The following is a 20278-nucleotide window of genomic DNA, read 5'->3' on the forward strand; positions in this document are numbered from 1 at the left end:
AGCAAAGGGTCTGAATACTTATTACCATGTGATATTTCAGTTTTTTCTTTTTTAATAAATTTGCAAAAATTTCTACATTTCTGTTTTTTTCTGTCAAGATGGGGTGCTGAGTGTACATTACTGAGAAATAAAATGAACTTTTTTGATTTTTGGAAAATGGCTGCAATGAAACAAAGAGTGAAAAATTTACAGGGGTCTGAATACTTTCCTTACCCACTGTACGTTCAAAAATGCCACAAAGAGTCATTTATAAACACACACACACTTCTTTTGTAAACAGATATCTGCATATGAATGCAGAATCTGTATGCAGAGGACAAAGTATTGGTATTTGGTATTGGAAGTGTTCTGGTTTCAGTTTGTAGTCTTTGTAATCCCAGTATTGACCAATCATGTTGAATTGTGTTAATCTAAGATTTGCAATAAAGGATTTATCTAAAAACTTCTAAAATTGTGTTGAGTTTTATACATTGCAGATACTGCTTCACAGGGACATCTCTTAAATGAAGGCAAGTGCTACAGTTAGGAAGTCAGTTTGAAGACTTTCACCTTGCCTCTTGGAGAAGAGGTCTCTTTTCTTCTCAAAATCTGGGATTAAACTGCAAACTGCATTGTCTGCACTCTGGCTACCCAAAGCTCATTTCCCAAGTTCCCTGTTATTGAAAAAAGCATTTGATGCTTCAACTTCTTAGTGATTGAGTTTGTGAAATACATAAGGCAAAAGCTAAATCTAATCATAATTACGAAAACACCAGATAAACTCATCCTGCTAAAAGGGAACAAGCCTAGCTAACAAGTACCACTCAGCTTATAATTATTGTTGAAACCGTGTCATAGAGTCACAAAAAATGCCATGAATAATAAAAATACATGAAATGCAGCTCAAAGTGCCTTATAAAATGCAATCTAATGCAAGAACACTGTGATGTTACAGGTAAAGTCTTAACAATAGCAGTTTCAAAAATCCATTTGAAGCTTCACAAAGCTAAATGTTCATATAGAGCTGTTATATTAGATTTCATTATATTGTAAGGTATTCCTGTGATCCTGTAAACCCTGATCTATCTGAGCTTGGACTGCCATCACCCAGCCGTCTTTTTTCACTCTACTCTATCAAGTACTAACTATCAAGCAAATCAAACATTCATGTAAGTATGTAAAGTGGCCCAGCGAAGGGAGAAAAACATGTTCCTTTGCAGATTTTCTCTCTGTTGGCCACAGACAGACGACTGCACCTGTCTGTAACCCGCAGCATGTCTTTGTAAGGGAAAGAAATTTAACTGGCGAAGCAGAATAGGACATACAGTTCACTTATCCATCAGTGTCCATGAAAATCATACTGATCACACCTTTGAGAGTAACTCAGACTGTTTCTGATAAATCCAAACCAAACCAAAGTGATCTGGGCCTCACGTCTGTGGAATCACTGCAAGACATGGAGTGAGAAGCTGATGCCTTGCTTGTACGGCTCCTTGTAGGTTTGCTTGTTGCATCTCTCGTTGCTGTAGGATTCTTTGTGTGTTTTCCACAACAGCCATCACCAGTTCTTTCAGATATTGTAGACGGCAAAGGTTTGATGTAGACCCTAGAGCTGGCTTGATGCTTGACTTGGACGTTTGCACCTGAATATCTTGAATCTGCATTGTGTCTGGAGCAGCAGATGTTTTCATAGATGTGAAGGGGTATGTTACATTCAGCCTCTGTAGACGCAGATGTTGGTGGGTCCTGTTTTGAGTGGTGAGTACAAGAGAATCGCTCGGATACGATTTTTTTTGGCTGCACTTCCCCAGCAATGTCATCGTACTCACAGTTGGCCTGTTGAGAAGAAGAAATAATCAATAGGTTTTAGTTGCACTACTACTACAAACTCAAATATCAGAAAACATCATAACAATAATGATAAAAATATAAATTGGAAAGACAAAACTGGATAACATTTTATTTTACAGGTTCATCATTTTCTAAATTATTTGTAAAGAACTATGTAATTTGGTGTTAACCCACGTTAATATTAATTCAATATTCATTCATTATTGGTAACACTTAATTGTGTTGTGCACTTTAGCACATTCAGCTAACCTGCTGAATGGTGAATGGACTTTCAACAATACATTTAGACACTAAATCTTGCTGCTATCTTGACTTTTCTGTCCTGCCTGTTTGTGCCTCTTGTGCTATGCCTAAGAGGTTGTCTGGCTCATTTTTGTTTAGATGGGTTAAACCTCTGTTGTTTGTTATTGGCCCAGCTACATTGTTTTTTTGTGTATGTCCAAAAATGTTGGACATACAATGTTGTTGATGTTATACAATGTTTGTTATATGGACTGACAGTTTAGCTTGTGTGTGTATGTGTGTGTTGGTGTTGATATGGACCAATTGTTCTTGTTTTTATGTTGGTCTAGTCAATTTTTTTATGCATTTAAGGTAAATTTTTACTTGTATTGGGCTTAACCTGCATGTACTATTTTAATCCTTTTATCTTTTTAGGTGTGACATATTACCATCTGTCCAGGGACAACAGATGTAAAATAGCCTTATGCCTTATTCTGGCACATTATTATTATTATTATTATTATTATTATTATTATTATTATTATTATTATTATTATTATTATTATTATTATTATTATTATTGTACATTGTCCATGTTAAATATACCTGATAATAAACTAATAAAAATAAGGGAGGTTGCGTATTTGCTTATTTCTTTGTCCGAGCAGTGTCTGGAGTCATCTTGGAGCCTGCAACCAGGAATTATGGAATCTCTAATAAGGATTAACAAACGAGAACTTGTTCATTAGTGAGCTTTAGAGGTGCTAGTCGATGGATTCTTTTTTATCTTTGGACAGTGTCAGGCCTGCCACCCTGTCCCCAGTCTGTTTTGTCAAGTTAACCTAACTGGTTGTAGCTTTATATTTAACAGAAATACATGAGACAGGTACGAACAAAAGTTTGTTCCTTTAGTGCAGGAGTGTTTCTTGTATTGCCAATAAAACTGATAAGTTGTGGTTTTAAAGCAAAAACACCACAGTTTCAAAATAAAGAGAATAGTTACTGACTTTGGAAAACCCCTCTTCATGCATTGACCTTTGGCTTAGGAAAAATAAACTTGATCGTGCTCGGCTTAATCTAATTGGTTTTCAAGACAATGGTCATGTTTCTCTAAGAAGACAGTTGTTGTGCGGTGACATGCTCCAGTTTCTGCCACATACTTCTCTTTCAGCTGCACTGATCAGGTCTGTGCTGTTGGAGCAAACTTGTGGTTGAGGTTTTGAGATTTCTCTGCATTTCCTGAAGCACATCGCCAGCACCAAGATAGTGAGCACAGCAGCACCCCCAACACTGGCATACAACACAGTGTCTGACCAAAAACAAGAAGATGGCTCAACAGTTTTACATATCTACAAGTGTCAGTCATCAGCTGATGTGCAAATGTACAAACCAAATGATAAGATAGAAACTCACCTGTGCTTATGTTCTGTTCTCCTACGTTAGTGTAGTTTGAGGCTGTAAGGTTGGATGGAATATTACTTTATGTAAGTTTATCTGTGATTTATGTTTGTAAGGATTATAATTTGATCATATTTTCTTCCTACCTGTTGAAAGGTTTGTAGGACTACTGGTGTTCATTCCAGATGTTAACTCTGTTGAGTTGGAAAAGTTCCCATATGTCCATGTGAAAGAAAGTTCAGGTGTGACGGTTGCAACCGCTGTGTGTGGAACAGTAGTGGTAGAATTAATCAGATCCTTTACTTAACTAAAAGTACAATACAACAATGTAAAAACATTTAAAAGTAAAAGTACAGAAGTATGTATCTGCTAAATATACTTAAAGTGTCAAACATACTCGTTCCGCAGTAAAATGTCCCCAGCAAATGATGTAATATATGACATTAGATGGTAAACACTGATGCATCAAAGTGTAAGAAGCATTTTGCTGGTGTAGCTGCTCATGGTGGAGCTAGTTTTAACATCTTTATAGATAGTTACATAGTTTAGTCAAGTGATTCCCAACCTAGGGTTTCAGCCCGTTGTGAGAGTCACAAAATGAATCTGAGGCGTCGTGACATGATTAATGGGGTTGGACAGAAGTTCAGATACATATATTTGTTTTTATTTTTTGGACTTTTTTCTAATATCTATTTGTTTGTTTTTTAAATATTGTACAGTTTAACCTCTTTGAGCCTCGAGCAATTATTTCAATAAAAACGTTCTGTGCAGCAAAAGTCATGGATTTGTGAAACATGACAAGGGGCCCCAAACAACCACTGCTTTTCAGTAAGGTGTCACAAGCAAAAACGATTGGGAACCACTGGTTTGTTATATAAAAATGCATTATATGTTATCAACTTAGCCAATATTGTGTTTGGGAAATATTAACCTGAATAGTAACTCCAGCTTGCAGGTAAATGTGAAACGTAGTGCCATTGAATTATAAAGTAGCATATCGTGGAAATACTCAAGTAAAGTAGGGGTGATAAGATCATTCACGTACCTTCCTTCACAGTAAGATTTACTGAAGTGAATGTGTCAAAAACAGGCCTGTCCACCCCACACCAGTATATCCCTGAGTCTGACAGCTGGAGTCGCCTGAAGGTCACAGTGAAGAATCCGTCCCCCGAGTCCACCAGAGTTATCCTACCTGACTCTGCTCTTCTTCCAGATATTACAGTAACCAGTATATCTTCATTGACAGAACATGGATTGTTGCAGAAGTATTTATTGTTTTTCCGTGCAAGTTTGTGTGAACACTGGAACGAGACTTCTCCCCCCTCAAACCCCTCTACGTTGATCTCTGCTCCCTCTGTCCACATAGCTGCCAAAATTAAATCATGTGAAGAGTTAAAGCATATTTTAGTTAGTTAATTAAATCAATGTATGCATTTTATTTAACACACTTACCATAAAGAAGACAGCAGAAAAAAGAAAGGATCTTCATTCTGATGATAAATAGCCAGCTCTATAGTTCTTTCTTATTGCCTCTTGCTCTAAACATTGATTTAATCTGAATCCTTAAAAACCTAAACAGTGGTCACATGTTTCATCATGCTCTACCACTGCGCAGCCTTGTGCAAATGAAGTAAGATCTAGATGTTACCTGTGGTTTTGACTGGATGACAAGGACTGTAGGCGGCAGAGAGAAGAGAAACATGTGGAGGTGAAGTGAGAAGACATGTCTCAGATGCATTCTAGTTTCAGTGCCATCAATTTCCTGTATCATTGCAGTATGGGTGACTGATGGGCCAAGCAGGAATTGAAATTCAATACATATCTCTATAATAATACTACACTCAACTTCTGCTTATCTACTACAACATGTTGATGAACAATTCAACTTAAGCATATGTCAAATAAAACTCACTTCACTTGGTACTTCTACTGAAACATTAGCCCAACTGTTTTAAAAGGGCTATAAATGCTGTTTTTATAATAGCAATTTTGTATCAAGTGACAATGTGACAGCTTGAAAGGAGCAATGTGAACCTACCGGAATCTCCAGCTCCCTTTGCCTTTATAGCGCTTTCATAGTGAGTTTCAGCTCATTGTTTAGCTCTCCGACCCGCAACTTTGCTGTTTCGGTCCACTCTCACCACTCTCATAACGTTGTTTTCAGCCACAGCTGCAGCTGTTTTTTCAGTATAAAGCTCTAAAATCCAACTGTACGCTACGCTATGTTACGCTACCTGCTCAGCACCAAACAGCAGCAGACAGACTGCTGGAAACTAGCTGGTAAACATATTGGACCACTGATCAGCTAAAGTGCCACATATTTTCCTTAAGAAACATCTAAAAGCAATCATGATCCAAAAATGAGCAAAAGGATAACACAACATACAATATTAGAGGACATCTCGAATTAATGTTTTCTGATGCTGTCTGAAATTTGTATAGCAGATTCACCTACAGATTAAGGTGACACTAAATGTAAGTGTGAAAGGTCAAGAATGAGTCTATTGTCTTTTAAAGTGCAGGTGTCAGACGTGGAGGCATCTTTGAAGAAAGCAACCTCACAGATGTTAGTGATTGTGGTTCGTGGAGTCACCTTTCACAACATCTGCAGTTAAATACTTTCCTGTGTATTTATTTTACATCTCTCTCTCTTTGACACTCTCTCCACACCCTCCCTGGAAAGTTTCTCAGAGTGATACTAAGCGATCAACACAATTTAGCAGACATGTGCATGTGCACAAAAACAGAGGTGTGATCAATAACGTGGTTAGCTGTAGCGGAACAAGTGGGTGGACAGAAGGTGCGGCTGCCCTGGGCCCACAGTTCTCTCCAGTTACAAAGGACACAACCTTGGACACAATCTGCCTGACTGAACATGCGTGTTTGAATATTTTGAATAAAGTTTGTTTGTGTGTCTTGATTGTGGCAAAATAATTAGACTACATCTGTGGCTTGTGGCGACAACCCCCCCATCAAGGGCGTGGTAGTTGGGGGGGGGGGGGGGGGTAGGGATATATATGTTTGTTTTTGTTTGCAATTTTTTATTTCTAAGTAAGTAGTGTCATAACTAAATTAAGATTGCCTGAATAAATTGGTTGGCTGACTGAACTTTCTACCCCTCCCCTCCCCCACCGAAAACATGAACAATAGCGGTGGCTCTCCAAGGCCACACTCATCCCTTACAAAAGAAATACAAAATAGTGTAATCCGCCCACACTATGCATGAGAGACATGAACCAAGAGAGGAAGGGGTCCAACGTTCAATTATTGCGATTTTTTATTTTCTGGAACTGTTTTTAACCCCTTGTTGCTGTAGCACTTTGAGATTTCCCTGAAATGTAAAGTGCATTATAAATAAAATTTATTATTATTATTATTAACGAGAGACTGCTTATGTATAAGACCCAGAATTTTGTGCTACGTCACTGCCCACCACTGCCAAAAGGTTCTCATCTCATGCAACAAACAGCACCAGCATGGATACTGTAGCCTTTTTGTATTGTGGTTGATTCCACCTGCTTTGTACCTGAGTTTTGCTTTCACACCTTTTGTTTTGGCTGATCAAACTCTGCTGCGGAGCAAACAACCACAGCGAGACCACTTGAAAAAGGTGGTCGCTTCCAAGTGGACTTGGGTGCAGTTTGCCTGTGATGTGAATGAACCAACCAAAGGATTTTATGTTTTGCAGATTTCAAAAGCTGAAATATTAATGTTGGAGCTATATTCTTATTTTTGTTTATTTTGGGTTTGAGTTAATTTATAGCCCAATTTATTTCTTTTCTTTTCTTGTTAAAGTTAATTTGGTTTATTTTGTAGTTATGCTTTACTTGCATTGTCGTTTGTTGGTCACATGGTGTTATGTTCATTTGCATAAGTAGGTCAAGGTGAGAGGTGCCGCAGGCACGAGGGCATATGGTTTTTTACCAGCGTGAGAGAGGCAGCAGAAATGTCTGTAAGCTTGCTTATGTGTGTGAATAAACCTCCTCAAACTCAGTCTTGTTATGGACATTATCTTGCTTTGGTACCTCTGAACCTGCGTAAAGCCTAACCATGACGTAGCCTCAAGTGGCCATTTGAGAAGTTTGTTATTATTTGTTTTTGTTTAAGTTTATGGACAAATAGCCACTACATTAAGTAAAAAACCTGCCCTGGATATATTGTGGGTTTGCGTGGATACTGGACTTGTCGTTTGCTGAATTGCCGTTTCGAAAGTGGATTATTCACCTGGATGTGGGAGACAAAGGAAAGGGCCTAGGAGTGACGGAGCCAGGGGGCTGGATGCAGTGCAAACATCGAATAATACGACCCATCCGACAGTGTAAAATTTCCCTGGACACCGTACTGGATAACGGTGAAGCTACTGGAGCGCTGGAGCTGCACTACGGAGTGGAGGGTATTATTTGCTGCGATTTGAATTCGCAAAGGCCCAAAGCCTTCACAGGTGATGCGCACAGCCGCGCGCAACAACAGCTACTGCGTTCATTCAATTCCGTGCACAAAGGCAACCACCGCAACAAATGAAGTTCCACAAGGTATGTGCTTTACACACTCTTTGCAAGCAACTGTGTGTGTACATGACCAACATCAACAAAGGGTAAAATGTCTGACGTTGCATCTAAAGCCACAAGCGACACGGCGCTTCCTACAAGAAGACGCGCAAGTTTTACTGCTAAAGGAATGATGTTTTTATGCAAACGTGTCAGGAAAAGAGATCGGTGCAATGCAGACGAGCCAAATCGTACATGAATCAGATGGATAAGTTGATGCATTCTGCAGACAATATTGATGCAGTCAAGTCTCTTTTGGATCAAATAATAATATGTGTTGATGAGGCAAAACAACATCATTTGTCATTTGTGTCACTGGACATACCTCAGGACGAGAAGGAGAAACAAGATAAATATTTTGAACAAAAGGAAAAGTGTTTTTCAAGCTTTATTGATGACGTCAAAGGTTGGTTATCAAACACAGGCCATTCATATGAACTTCCAATTAAACCACCTGATAATCCAACTGATATTGGGCCTGAGGACAGTGTATCCAATAAAGGTTCTGAAACGCGTTCAAAGGCTGGTTCTAAACTGTCAAAGACTTCATCCAGTGCATCTGCAAAAATATTAGTGCAAGCAGAAAGAGCAGCGTTACAGGAACGCATGGCTGCTCTAAAACAAAGGCATATTTTGGAGGATCAGGAGGAACAAATACGACTTGAACAAGAGGACTTACGGAAGAAACGGGAACATTTAAGGAGAGAAAAGGAACAACTTGCTCTGGAGGCAGAATTAAAGGTGACAAATGCGAAATTGGAGGTTCTGGAAGTAAGCTCAAAGTGTGGCTCTAAAGTGTCAAGATGTGCATCTCAAACATCAGATGGCATGAATTCTTACTTGAAAAGGTCAGAAACTCAAAGGACATATGAACTAAATCCGAATGCTGAACGCTATGTGCCCGCCAATAAAAGCTCTGAACCTACCTCCAGTCGCTTGTTAAATTCTGTCCCTGTTGGTGTTCAACCCAAACATGTTGTAAAACAACTACCCATACCTAATGTCATTCCTGTGTTTCAAAGGCAAGATACACAATCACCGGGTTTGCAAGATGTTTGTGACGATAATCCATCCATCAATTCTCCGGACATTTTGAACATCATGCAGCGTCAAAATGAAATAACCGCGCTGTTGGTCCAACAAAACACAGCCTCTGCTCTGCCTATGAGAAATATACCTGTATTTGATGGAGATCCCCGGTATTTCAAATCTTTTCTCAGAGCCTTTGAAAATTGCATTGAGGATAAAACTCAAAATTTCAGTGATTGTCTGTACTTCCTAGAACAGTACACTAGAGGGCAACCAAGAGACATTGTGAGAAGTTGTCAGCATATGCCCTCTGAACCAGGTTATCAAAGAGCAAAAACGCTTTTGATTGAACATTTTGGCAGTGAACATAAAATCTCTTCGGCTTACATGGACAAAATCAACAACTGGCCCTCAATAAAACCTGAGGATGTTAATGCTTTGCAGTCATTTGCTTTGTTCCTTCGAGGTTGCTCCAATATAGTACATCATGTAAAGTATATGAAGGAGTTGGACATGCCAGCTAACCTCAGGACGATCTTAATGAAACTCCCATACAAGCTGAGGGAAAAGTGGAGAAATGTGGCATGTGACATACTGGAACAAACTGGAAGCAGAGCAGTGTTTGTTGATTTTGTGAATTTCATTGAAAAACAAGTCAAAATTGTTTCAGATCCTCTGTTTGGAAATATTAATGATGTTTCTCCAGCCAGCTATACAAAGCTATCCATGCAAGTTAAGCAGAAAGGGAAAAGTGGTACATTTGCCACCAGCATTAATGCACCAAAGGATGGACATAAAGAAATGGAAAACATGACAGCTCACAGTAACCAGCTCAAATGTATATTCTGCTATCTTACCAATCACACTCTGGAAAAATGCTTTCAGTTTAGAAGAAAGACACAACAGGACAAGATTCAGTTTCTAAAGGAGAAGGGCGTTTGTTTTGGGTGCTTGAAACATGGACACACAAGCAAAGACTGCAGGAGTCGTTTGGATTGTGAAGTGTGTCACAGGAAGCACCCATCTGTCCTGCATGTGGAGAAGGAGGATACTACAAGGATAACCTCCAAAGAAACTGTGAGCACTGTATCCGGGAAGCAGCAGACGTGTGGTCATATTGGGGCTGGTGAAGAGGATACTGCTGTTTTTTCCATTGTGGCTGTGCAGGTGAAAAGTCAGAAAAGTAATAAAGTTGTGCATACTTATGCTTTCCTGGATCCTGGGAGCTCTGGTACCTTCTGTACTACAAGTATGGCTGAAAGGCTGGGAGTATCAGGAAAAAACTGTAATGTAGTGTTAAGGACAATGGGGCAGACTAAAACCATCAACACTACTATAGTAACCGGTCTGGAGGTGTCTGGATTTGACACCGATGACTTTATTGAGCTGCCATCTGTTCTGACACAAACAAAAATGCCTGTCTCTAAAGTCAATGTGCCATGTCAGGATGATGTTGCCAAATGGGCGTATTTGAGCAGCATTAGGCTACATGAAGTAGATGCAGATGTAGACTTGCTCATTGGAACCGACTCTCCTAAAGTTTTGGAGCCATGGGAACTGATAAACAGTCAATGTGGTGGACCGTATGCAGTGAGGACCAGAGTTGGCTGGGTCATAAATGGGCCTCTTCGTGCTGGAGACTCTGAAGGTACTGGTGTCAAATCAGGATGCATTGTTGTAACTGCTAATCGCATATCTGTGGAACACTTGGAAAGTATGTTGATGCAACAGTATAATCATGACTTTACTGAAAGAACAAGTGATGAACAACTTGAGATGTCAAGAGAAGACATTAAATTCATGAAAATTGTGGAGAGTACGACAGTGCTTAACAATGAACATTATCACATTGACTTACCTTTCAGAGTTGATGATCCTGTTTTGCCAAATAATCGCTGCATTGCACTACAAAGACTCCAAGGCCTGAAGAGGAGATTTAATAGAGACATTTCATTCAAGGCTCAATACGTTGATTTCCTTAACAACATGTTGGAGCAAGGATATGCAGAAAAGGTTCCCACAAATGAGCCCACTCTGGAACAAGGAAAGGTGTGGTACATTCCCCACCATGGTGTACGTCATCCAACCAAAGGAAAGTTGCGTGTTGTGTTTGATTGCGGCTGTACTTACAAAGGTATATCATTGAACAGTCAGCTCCTGCAGGGCCCAGACTTCACTAACACGCTAATTGGTGTCCTCCTTCGGTTTAGAGAAGAGCCCATCGCTGTTATGGCTGATATCAACGCCATGTTCCATCAGGTCCGGGTTCCATATAAGCACGTTAACTTCTTGCGCTTTCTATGGTGGCCCAATGGAGACGCTACAGCGGAGCCAGAGGAATACAGGATGTGCGTGCATTTGTTTGGAGCTGTATCCTCTCCAAGCTGCTCAAACTATGCACTGAGGAGAACTGCTGAGGATAATGCACTGCAATATTCACCCGATGTCCTTCGTACAGTTAAGACAAATTTCTACGTGGATGATTGTCTTAAGTCCACTGTGACAGAGGAAGATGCAGTGAAGCTCATACATGGATTAACATCTCTCTGTAAAAAAGGCGGCTTTCATCTCCAAAAGTGGGTCACAAATAACTCAAATGTGTTTGTACTTATTCCTAGCGAGATCAGAGCAGTGTGTTTGGAGAACATGGATTTGGACAGGGACCAACTCCCTGTGGAAAGAGCTCTGGGGATGCAATGGTGTGTTCAAGGAGATACGTTCAGCTTCAGGACTGCAGTGCAGGAACGTCCACACACTAGGAGGGGCATCCTTTCTGTGGTGAGCTCTCTTTACGACCCGCTGGGTTTTCTGTCTCCTTTCATAATCCCTGCCAAGTTACTGTTACAGGAGTTGTGCAGAATGAAATTCAAATGGGATGAGCCAGTTCCCCGTGATGTCTCCGAACACTGGTCTGAGTGGCTCTCTGAACTTCAGCACATGAGTGGATTTAAAGTGGAACGGTGCATTAAACCCAAAAACTTTGGAACACAAGTGAAAGCAGAACTGCATCATTTTTCAGATGCTAGTCAAACAGGATATGGCACGGTTTCATACTTGAGATTGGAGAGCACTGACAACGTGCATGTTTCATTTATCACAGGCAAGGCTCGTGTCGCTCCTCTAAAGCAACTAACCATTCCACGCCTTGAGCTTGCTGCAGCTGTGCTTGCTGTTCGAGTGAACACAATGCTGTTGAAAGAGCTACAGTTGCCATTGCAAAGGTCAGTTTTTTGGACCGATAGCACTACTGTTCTCAAGTACATCTTCAATGAAACAAAGCGCTTTCACACATATGTTGCCAATCGTGTTAGTACCATAAGAGAATCCACAGACAAAGATCAGTGGAGGTATGTAAACACCAAAGACAATCCTGCAGATGAAGCTTCTCGAGGACTAAGAGCTCAGGAGTTTGGGAAAGGAAAATGGCTAAAAGGACCGGACTTTTTGCACTTGCCCCCCACCAGGTGGCCGAAACTCGACTTGGACTCCTCTTCCATTCCATCTGATGATGCAGAGGTGAAAAGGGAACTTAAGGTGAATGTTGTTACAATACACAGTGACAATCCTCTCAGTCAGCTCGTTCACTATTTTTCATCCTGGAGAAAGCTTAAAACATCAGTGGCCTGGCTGTTGGAGCTGAAAGAAAGACTTTTACTTTTGAGCCGAAAGAGAAAAGAATATGTGGTCAACCAGAATGAGAATGTGGAAAAGGAGATTAAAAAATTCAAAGCCGCACTTGGAAAATCCAGCTTGACACCAGAGCGCTTGGAGGAAGCTGAAAAGGCAATAATTCAGTTTGCACAAAACCAAAGATTCAGTACTGAAATTTCCTCACTAGAACATGACCCAAAGACTGTTTTTAAAGACAGTCCTCTGTATCGCCTCGACCCCTTCATCGAAGATGGCATCCTCAGAGTTGGTGGACGTCTGTTTAAATCTGCACTGCCGTGGGAGGTAAAGCATCCTGTGATTCTGTCAAAGGATTTGCATGTTTCCCAGCTCATATTGCGTTACATCCATTGCCAACTTGGACATGCTGGACGCAATCACATGCTGCACAGATTGAGACAGAAGTATTGGATCATAAATGCCAACTCTGCGGCCAGGAAGATTCTCTCACAATGTACAGTGTGCAGAAGGTACAGAGGAAAGCTTGGAGAACAGAAGATGTCCGACTTACCGGAGGAAAGAGTTGTGCCTGATAACGCACCCTTTACAAATGCGGGAGTGGACTATTTTGGACCATTGGAGGTGAGGAGAGGTAGAACTGTGCTGAAGCGATATGGAGTGATATTTACCTGTATGAGTAGCCGCGCAGTACACCTTGAGGTGGTGCATTCCCTCGACACGGACTCCTGCATCAATGCTGTGCGAAGATTTATCTGCAGAAGAGGACCTGTGACAAGTGTAAGGTCAGATAACGGCACAAATTTTGTTGGTGCGAAGAAGGAACTGAGGCAAGCATTGGCCGCTTTAAATCACTCTAAAATTGACAGGACTTTTGTGCAGGAAGGAATGAGATGGAGTTTTAACACCCCAGCTGCATCTCACCAAGGTGGCGTTTGGGAGCGTCTGATTCGCTCTGTGCGCAGTGTACTTACCTCTGTTGTTGGACATCAACTGCTGCACGAGGAAGGTCTGCAAACGCTGTTTTGCGAGGTGGAAACGATACTCAATGACCGGCCAATAACTAAGGCTTCAGAAGATCCCAATGATTTAGAAGCGCTTACTCCAAATCACATTCTCCTGTTAAAAGGCAAGCCCATTCTGCCATTAGGTCTGTTCGAGAAATCTGATCTGTACATTAAGAGGAGATGGAGGCAAGTGCAGTACGTTGCGGAACTTTTCTGGAAAAGGTGGACAGCAGAGTATTTGCTTGTAATGCAAGAAAGGCAAAAATGGACGAAGCAAAAGAGAAACTTTATTCCAGGAGATATTGTCGTAATCGCTGATGCCACAGCTCCAAGAGGCTCATGGATGATGGGCAGAGTTCTAAGCACCACAGCTGACTCTAGAGGACTGGTTCGCTCTGTGAAGGTCCAAACGAAGATCAGCATCCTGGACAGACCAATAACCAAGCTCTGTCTTCTCTTGGAGGCTAATAATTGACTAGACGACTCATTCTTTCTCCTATCTCTGTCTTCCATCTGTTTGTTTCTTTCAGATATGGAGAATCTGAAGATGTGAAGATTCCAGTTTAATGTTTAAGCTACAATTAGAAAATAGCTCCTTTGTGTTAAAGCTAAGGTTAATTGTGGGTAAAGTACCGTTACAATTAGGGGCTGGGTTGTTGGAGCTATATTCTTATTTTTGTTTATTTTGGGTTTGAGTTAATTTATAGCCCAATTTATTTCTTTTCTTTTCTTGTTAAAGTTAATTTGGTTTATTTTGTAGTTATGCTTTACTTGCATTGTCGTTTGTTGGTCACATGGTGTTATGTTCATTTGCATAAGTAGGTCAAGGTGAGAGGTGCCGCAGGCACGAGGGCATATGGTTTTTTACCAGCGTGAGAGAGGCAGCAGAAATGTCTGTAAGCTTGCTTATGTGTGTGAATAAACCTCCTCAAACTCAGTCTTGTTATGGACATTATCTTGCTTTGGTACCTCTGAACCTGCGTAAAGCCTAACCATGACGTAGCCTCAAGTGGCCATTTGAGAAGTTTGTTATTATTTGTTTTTGTTTAAGTTTATGGACAAATAGCCACTACAATTAATAAGGCTGATTGTGAAATCTGTTCAGGAAAGGATCTAATAATTGATCTTCATAAGCCATGTATATGTATGCAAATAATTTGGTAACCACATATGCACGTCAGCATGTAAGATATGCATTAAACTCACACATTAAGCCTTCAGAAAGAAACCTTCAAATTTGCAAGAAATATCCTTTCAAATAATTTGAGATCCCAACGCTCTTGCTATCAGGTCGCAAAGAAGAAACTGGAGCCTTCCTCCCTTTAATAACAACAGTGAGTGAGAAAAGGGAAGTGCAACTCTCCCCATTCATTCAGATAGGAGCATGGTCTTGTTAGTCCAAAATAGCCGCCCAGAGGCGTTGCCAAGATGGTGGCTGAGTGGCATGACTTGCCTATAAGGACTTTGGTTTCCCTCACTGTTTTTTGTAACAATTTGTGTGAAAAAAAGTGTCCACTGTATAAGAGCCCAACGCATGTTCTCCCTGTGTATGCGTGGGGTTTCCCCGGTTGGGAAGTTTCTCCTGTCAGTGCCATTTGACCTGGCATGGCATTTCAATCTGGAGTTGGTCCCCGGGCGCTGGACAATGGCTGCCCACTGCTCCCTTCAGGGATGGGTTAAATGCAGAGGAGGAATTTCGCTACATAAAGTACATTTACATTTACTTTTAACTGCTTCATAATGGGTCCAATTCCCAGATGTAGTTTTTGAAAAGAATAATTTCACTTAAAGGGGCATTATGTAGTTTCCAGCGGCCACTAGCGGTGCAGTTTTAAGATCGCTACCAGGCGTGTGCTCGTACGGGTGCTCGCTTGAACTCATGAGCAAGCATAATCCAAAACACAACACAACACAACCACTTTCATTCAGAAATCCTGCAATAAACGCAGGAACACCATCATGCAGAGTGGCTTTTCACTCAGACATGTTCAGGCTCTGCTACTTCAACGTTCCCGTCTCAGAGGTAGATCAACACCGGCTTCGTAACGTTACTTCATTCAGCGCAGCCAGCCGCATATTGGCACAGTCCTCCTGGGAAAAAGGCAGAGTGACAGCGGTTATAGACAGACAGGGAGACAGCTTCATACAATATACTGGAAACCCAGGTAAACCCCTACTGCAACATTACAGTAATAGTTTTATCAGCTAGGTTGAACTAATCCATGTTCGTTACTGCTGGACTGAATATTATAACGAGATTGTGTCACACTTTATAAAACGACCGCAGTAAGTAACATTACTGTGTATGGCTCTTCCTCTGGGTTGTTGTGACGGTTTTGTTGCAGCGTTTTATATTATGTGTTAATGTGTCATGTTAATTAAAGCAATGGAGAGGTGGAGAAGCTTTGTACCTGAGTATTGGTAAAACCACAATAGACCTAAACTGAACTGAAACGAAACAAACAGCGACACGTCCGAACTACTGTAGCGTTAGCTGGCTGCTCCTGGCTGCATCACTATAGGCTAACGTTAGTAAACAAATTGCTCCACATTAGCTTTTTTACCGTTACATCCTTTCTTGCAGGCTAAATCAACAGTGGTATACAGGATAGTAACATTTTATCTCTGGTCCCATTCCCACAGCTGGTCGCGGTGCTGGCCGCTTCAGTAGACTCCCTGGCCTCCACAACTGGCTCCAGTCCGCCTGCAGGGCTCTTGGTGTGTGTTATGTCGATAACTTTAATATTTTCTGGCAAAGACTGTCTCTTTTTAAGACAGACGGACTTTACCCAAACAAACGGGGTTCAGAAATGTTAGCTGCTCACAAACAGCATGTGGTGCGGTCCTCCACACATGACTTACGTGAATGACTAATCATTCATGCAGCACACCTGGACACACCACCGCTCACTGAACAGATCTCTGCCTCACTGCCACAAACAACTGTCTCCACCTGCTGGCATGTAAAGCCGTCTGCTACCAGAACTGTTCCAAAGACTTCTATTCCTGTCATCATCAGGCATAGACCAGTAAACCGAAATGTACAGATCCTACACAGAAATCATAGAATTAGGACAACTGCACCAACTCCAGCACCCAAAACAAACTAATTTAAAATGGCTCTCTTCAATGTGAGATCTCTGCCAAGTAAGACTTTTATCTTAAATGATTTTATCTTGTCTGCAAATCTAGATTTTATGTTTTTAACTGAGTCCTGGTTGCAAATGAATGACTATAGCCAGCTAGCTGAACTGTGTCCACCTCAATATGATTGTTTTAGTCAACCGAGGGTCAGTGGTTGTGGTGGTGGGCTAGTGAACATGTATAGGAAAAATTTTAAATGTCATATGTCAAGTACGCTGTGATAAATTTAACTCCTTTGAAGTTCTCACTCTTAAACACTCTTGGAGGGCTGCAACCCAATCATATTTGTTATAATTTATCACCCCCAAAACCGCCTGGAGGATTTTTGTCAGAACTTCCTGAATTTTTATCTACTCTGGTTTTAAATTATGACAGAATTGATTCTTTGTGGTTGCAATTTTAATATTCATGTTGATGACCCCACCAATGTTAATGCAACTAACTTTTTAAATATGGCCACTTCTTTTAACTTCAAACAACATGTCAAAGGGCAAACACATAACCGTGGTCATACACTGGACTTGGTTTTTACCCTGAGTATCAGCATTTCCTCGGTGGAATTAGTGGATGTGGTGTCCAAACAATAATGCTGCGATGATGTGTTGAGAAGAAATCCGCTTGACACTGTTCTTGATCATAAAAGTTTATTACATCAAGGAGTTCAGCATCAATTACAAGCTCTGCAGCAGCTTGGAGAGAGACCCAGCCCGATGTGCACTCTGTCTCTCTGTACATCAAACATAACTTATATAGGGCATGTTTAGGTATCTGTTAGATACCATAGAAGGGTTTGAGTCTGCAAACTAAGGCACCAATCCATATAAGGGCACAGTTCTATAGGATATGTGTAGGCATCTGTTAGACACCATATAAGGGTCTGAGTCTGCACATAACCACTAACCTCTGCTCTCCCCTTAAAAGGTCACTAATCCTCTATCCAGCTGCTACAGTGCTATGTTAAACTGTTATGCGTCAAATGCACATATGTTATACACAACATGGACATGACCATATCTGACCACAGATGTATTGTTTTTAGCTGCGATTCGCCTGTTACTCATGCCGCCTCACCAAGCTCCGTGTGTTCTCGCATCTTTAATGAACAAAGTGTTTCAAAGTTTTGCACATTCTTTCAGAGCCAAAGCCAACACCTGTCTGATTCCAACACCAACAATCTGGTCGATCACTTCAATCATATCTGCTTATTGTCACTAAATATTACTGCTCATCTAAAGGTTAGGCCTACGTCTAAAGCTAGTAAGCAACCCTGGATAAATGACAGCATTCGCAGCCTAAAAATGGAATGCAGGAAAGCAGGAAAGCAGAGCGCAGATGGAAAAAATCCAGTCTCCATATCCATTACCTGAGTCTGAAGGATTTATTAATTAACTACAATAACATAGTTAAGGATACACATAAACACAATCCCAGGTTTCTGTTTAAGACTGTGGATCAGTTGGTAAACCCAACCCCTCCTTGTGCCTCAGCTGGAAGTAATGATGACTGTGAATTGTTTTTATCTTATTTTACCAATAAGGTGGTGTCAATCAGAGCGAGCCTCTATTACCCCCACGGCCTCTTACTCAGAGGTCCCTCAACAGCAACGAGAGTTTTAACCAGTTTTATCCCATCAACTTGTCTGAGCTTTTAAAAACAGTATCACAAATGAGAGTGTCCTCCAGCCCACTTGATGTAATACCTACAAAGTTTTTACTGTTTTTAACAGCTCCCTATCTACTGGTTGTGTCCCTGATTATTTTAAAACGGCTTGTGTGAACCCACTTTTAAAGAAACCTGGTTTAGATCCCTCCCTCCCACATAATTTTAGACCAATTTCAAAACTGCCTTTTATTGCAAAGATTCTAGAAAGAATTGTGTCCAAACAGCTGCTCACTGTACTGGAAAATAACAAATTATTTGAAAAGTTTCAGTCTGGTTTCAGGAAGTGCCACAGCACTGAGACTGCCCTCCATAAAGTCACCAATGACCTTTTAATGTCTGCTGATGAAGGCATGTGCTCAGTACTGGTACTCCTGGACCTTAGTGCTGCTTTTGACACCACTGATCACAAAATCATGTTAGACAGACTGAGGCACTGGGTGGGGATCTCTGGTACTGCCCTAGAATGGTTTTCATCCTACCTGTCAAATAGGAAGTTTTGCGTGTCTGTAAACAACTATGTCTCTTCGTTCTGTCCAGTTAAATATGGTGTGCCTCAGGGGTCGGTCATAGGACCCATTTTGTTTTCCTTGTATCTGCTTGCCCTTGGACATATTATCCATAAACATGGTATTTCTTTTCATATTTATGCTGATGACACACAAATATACTTGCCCGTCAGATCCACAGACCCTGGTAGTTCACTTAACAACTGCCTTTGTGAAGTTAAAAAATGGCTGTCAAATAATTTCCTCCAGCTGAACTCAGACAAAACAGAAATCCTGGTCATCGGGTCCCAGCAGATGGCAAAACAAATACTGCCATCTGCTGGTTCCCTAGTAAATCACATTAAGCCTGTTGCAAAGAACCTTGGTGTCTGGTTTGATAGTAATTCAAATTTCGAGCAGCACACCACAAAGCTTGTTCAGTCATGTTTTTATTAAATTAGAAATATAGTAAAAATTCGATCTATGTTAACTTTTAAGGACACCGAGACCATTTTACACGCCTTTATCTCATCACGCCTGGATTATTGCAACAGCCTTTTCACTTGTTTAACCCAAAAATCTACTGATCGACTCCAGAGTGTCCAGAACTCAGCTGCCAGGCTTTTAACCATTGCTTTTATCTTGTATTGTTTTTGTATTATTGTCTTTTGGGTATTATTGTCTTTACACTTGTTAAAGCACTTTGTAACTTGTTTTTGAAAAGTGCTCTACAAATAAAGATTATTATTATTATTATTATTATTATTATGGGTCGCTTTAGTTGGTGAAGTAATGTGGAAAGTGATATAACTTTGCACCGGATAACATTAGCAACTGCTCGGCGTTAGCCGACGAGCTAACATGACTTTCTGTGTTTCTCTAGCTTTACTAATGCTCACTTCTTGTTCTTACTCGACATCATCTGAATGTGTTTGGTCTGATGGGCTTCAGCACATAAACCTTTATTGTTACGTGGAGCCTGTGTTTTGCTGTGAGATGGTTGTTTTATGGTGTTAGTGGACTGCATGTCATTAGCTGCCGTGTTGTCGCTGTAGTCTGAGAGAGGCTCGGGAGCACGCACAGGGCTGAATCCAACCCGGAGTCCTCACATTAAAAGCAGAATAGTGGCTGATGCAAGCAACGAGAAAACAGGCGTGGACTTCAAGTGAGTTTTGAGCCCACTTTTTTTTTTTATTAATTTCATTAAAAAACTTTAAGCAAAAATAAAAACGCTTACTAAACCATATTATAAAATATATGGTATTGGTGCTCTTTTATGTTTCTTAAGTGTGTGCATGCAGATGTCTGCAGACAACTGTATAAATGT

General features: G+C 40.8%; 1 protein-coding gene across 1 annotated transcript; it reads right to left on the reverse strand.

Annotated features, from left to right (window-relative positions):
- Window positions 1–153: 153 nt before the first annotated feature.
- Window positions 154–5086, reverse strand: LOC119899462 (CMRF35-like molecule 1). Its single transcript, XM_038714026.1, has 6 exons — window positions 4903–5086; window positions 4496–4816; window positions 3597–3710; window positions 3466–3507; window positions 3213–3361; window positions 154–1815 (listed from the first exon to the last, which is right to left on the reverse strand). The coding sequence occupies exons 1-6, from the start codon at window positions 4937–4939 to the stop codon at window positions 1363–1365; spliced, it is 1116 nt and encodes a 371-aa protein (XP_038569954.1). The 5' UTR covers window positions 4940–5086; the 3' UTR covers window positions 154–1362.
- Window positions 5087–20278: the final 15192 nt, after the last annotated feature.

The sequence above is a fragment of the Micropterus salmoides genome, unplaced genomic scaffold (genome assembly GCF_014851395.1).
Source record: "Micropterus salmoides isolate LMB-PRFRI ecotype aquatic unplaced genomic scaffold, ASM1485139v1 Ms_hic_scaffold_12, whole genome shotgun sequence".
Taxonomy (NCBI): domain Eukaryota; kingdom Metazoa; phylum Chordata; class Actinopteri; order Centrarchiformes; family Centrarchidae; genus Micropterus; species Micropterus salmoides.

Bases quoted from the DNA above. Each gene is read 5' to 3' on its own strand.
- LOC119899462 (XM_038714026.1), bottom strand. From the start codon at position 4,939: ATGAAGATCCTTTCTTTTTTCTGCTGTCTTCTTTATG. The intron at 3,711-4,495 runs GTACGTGAATGA...TTCCACACACAG, and splicing joins AAATCTTACTGTGAAGGAAG to CGGTTGCAACCGTCACACCT. The intron at 3,508-3,596 runs GTAGGAAGAAAA...CCAACCTTACAG, and splicing joins TCCTACAAACCTTTCAACAG to CCTCAAACTACACTAACGTA.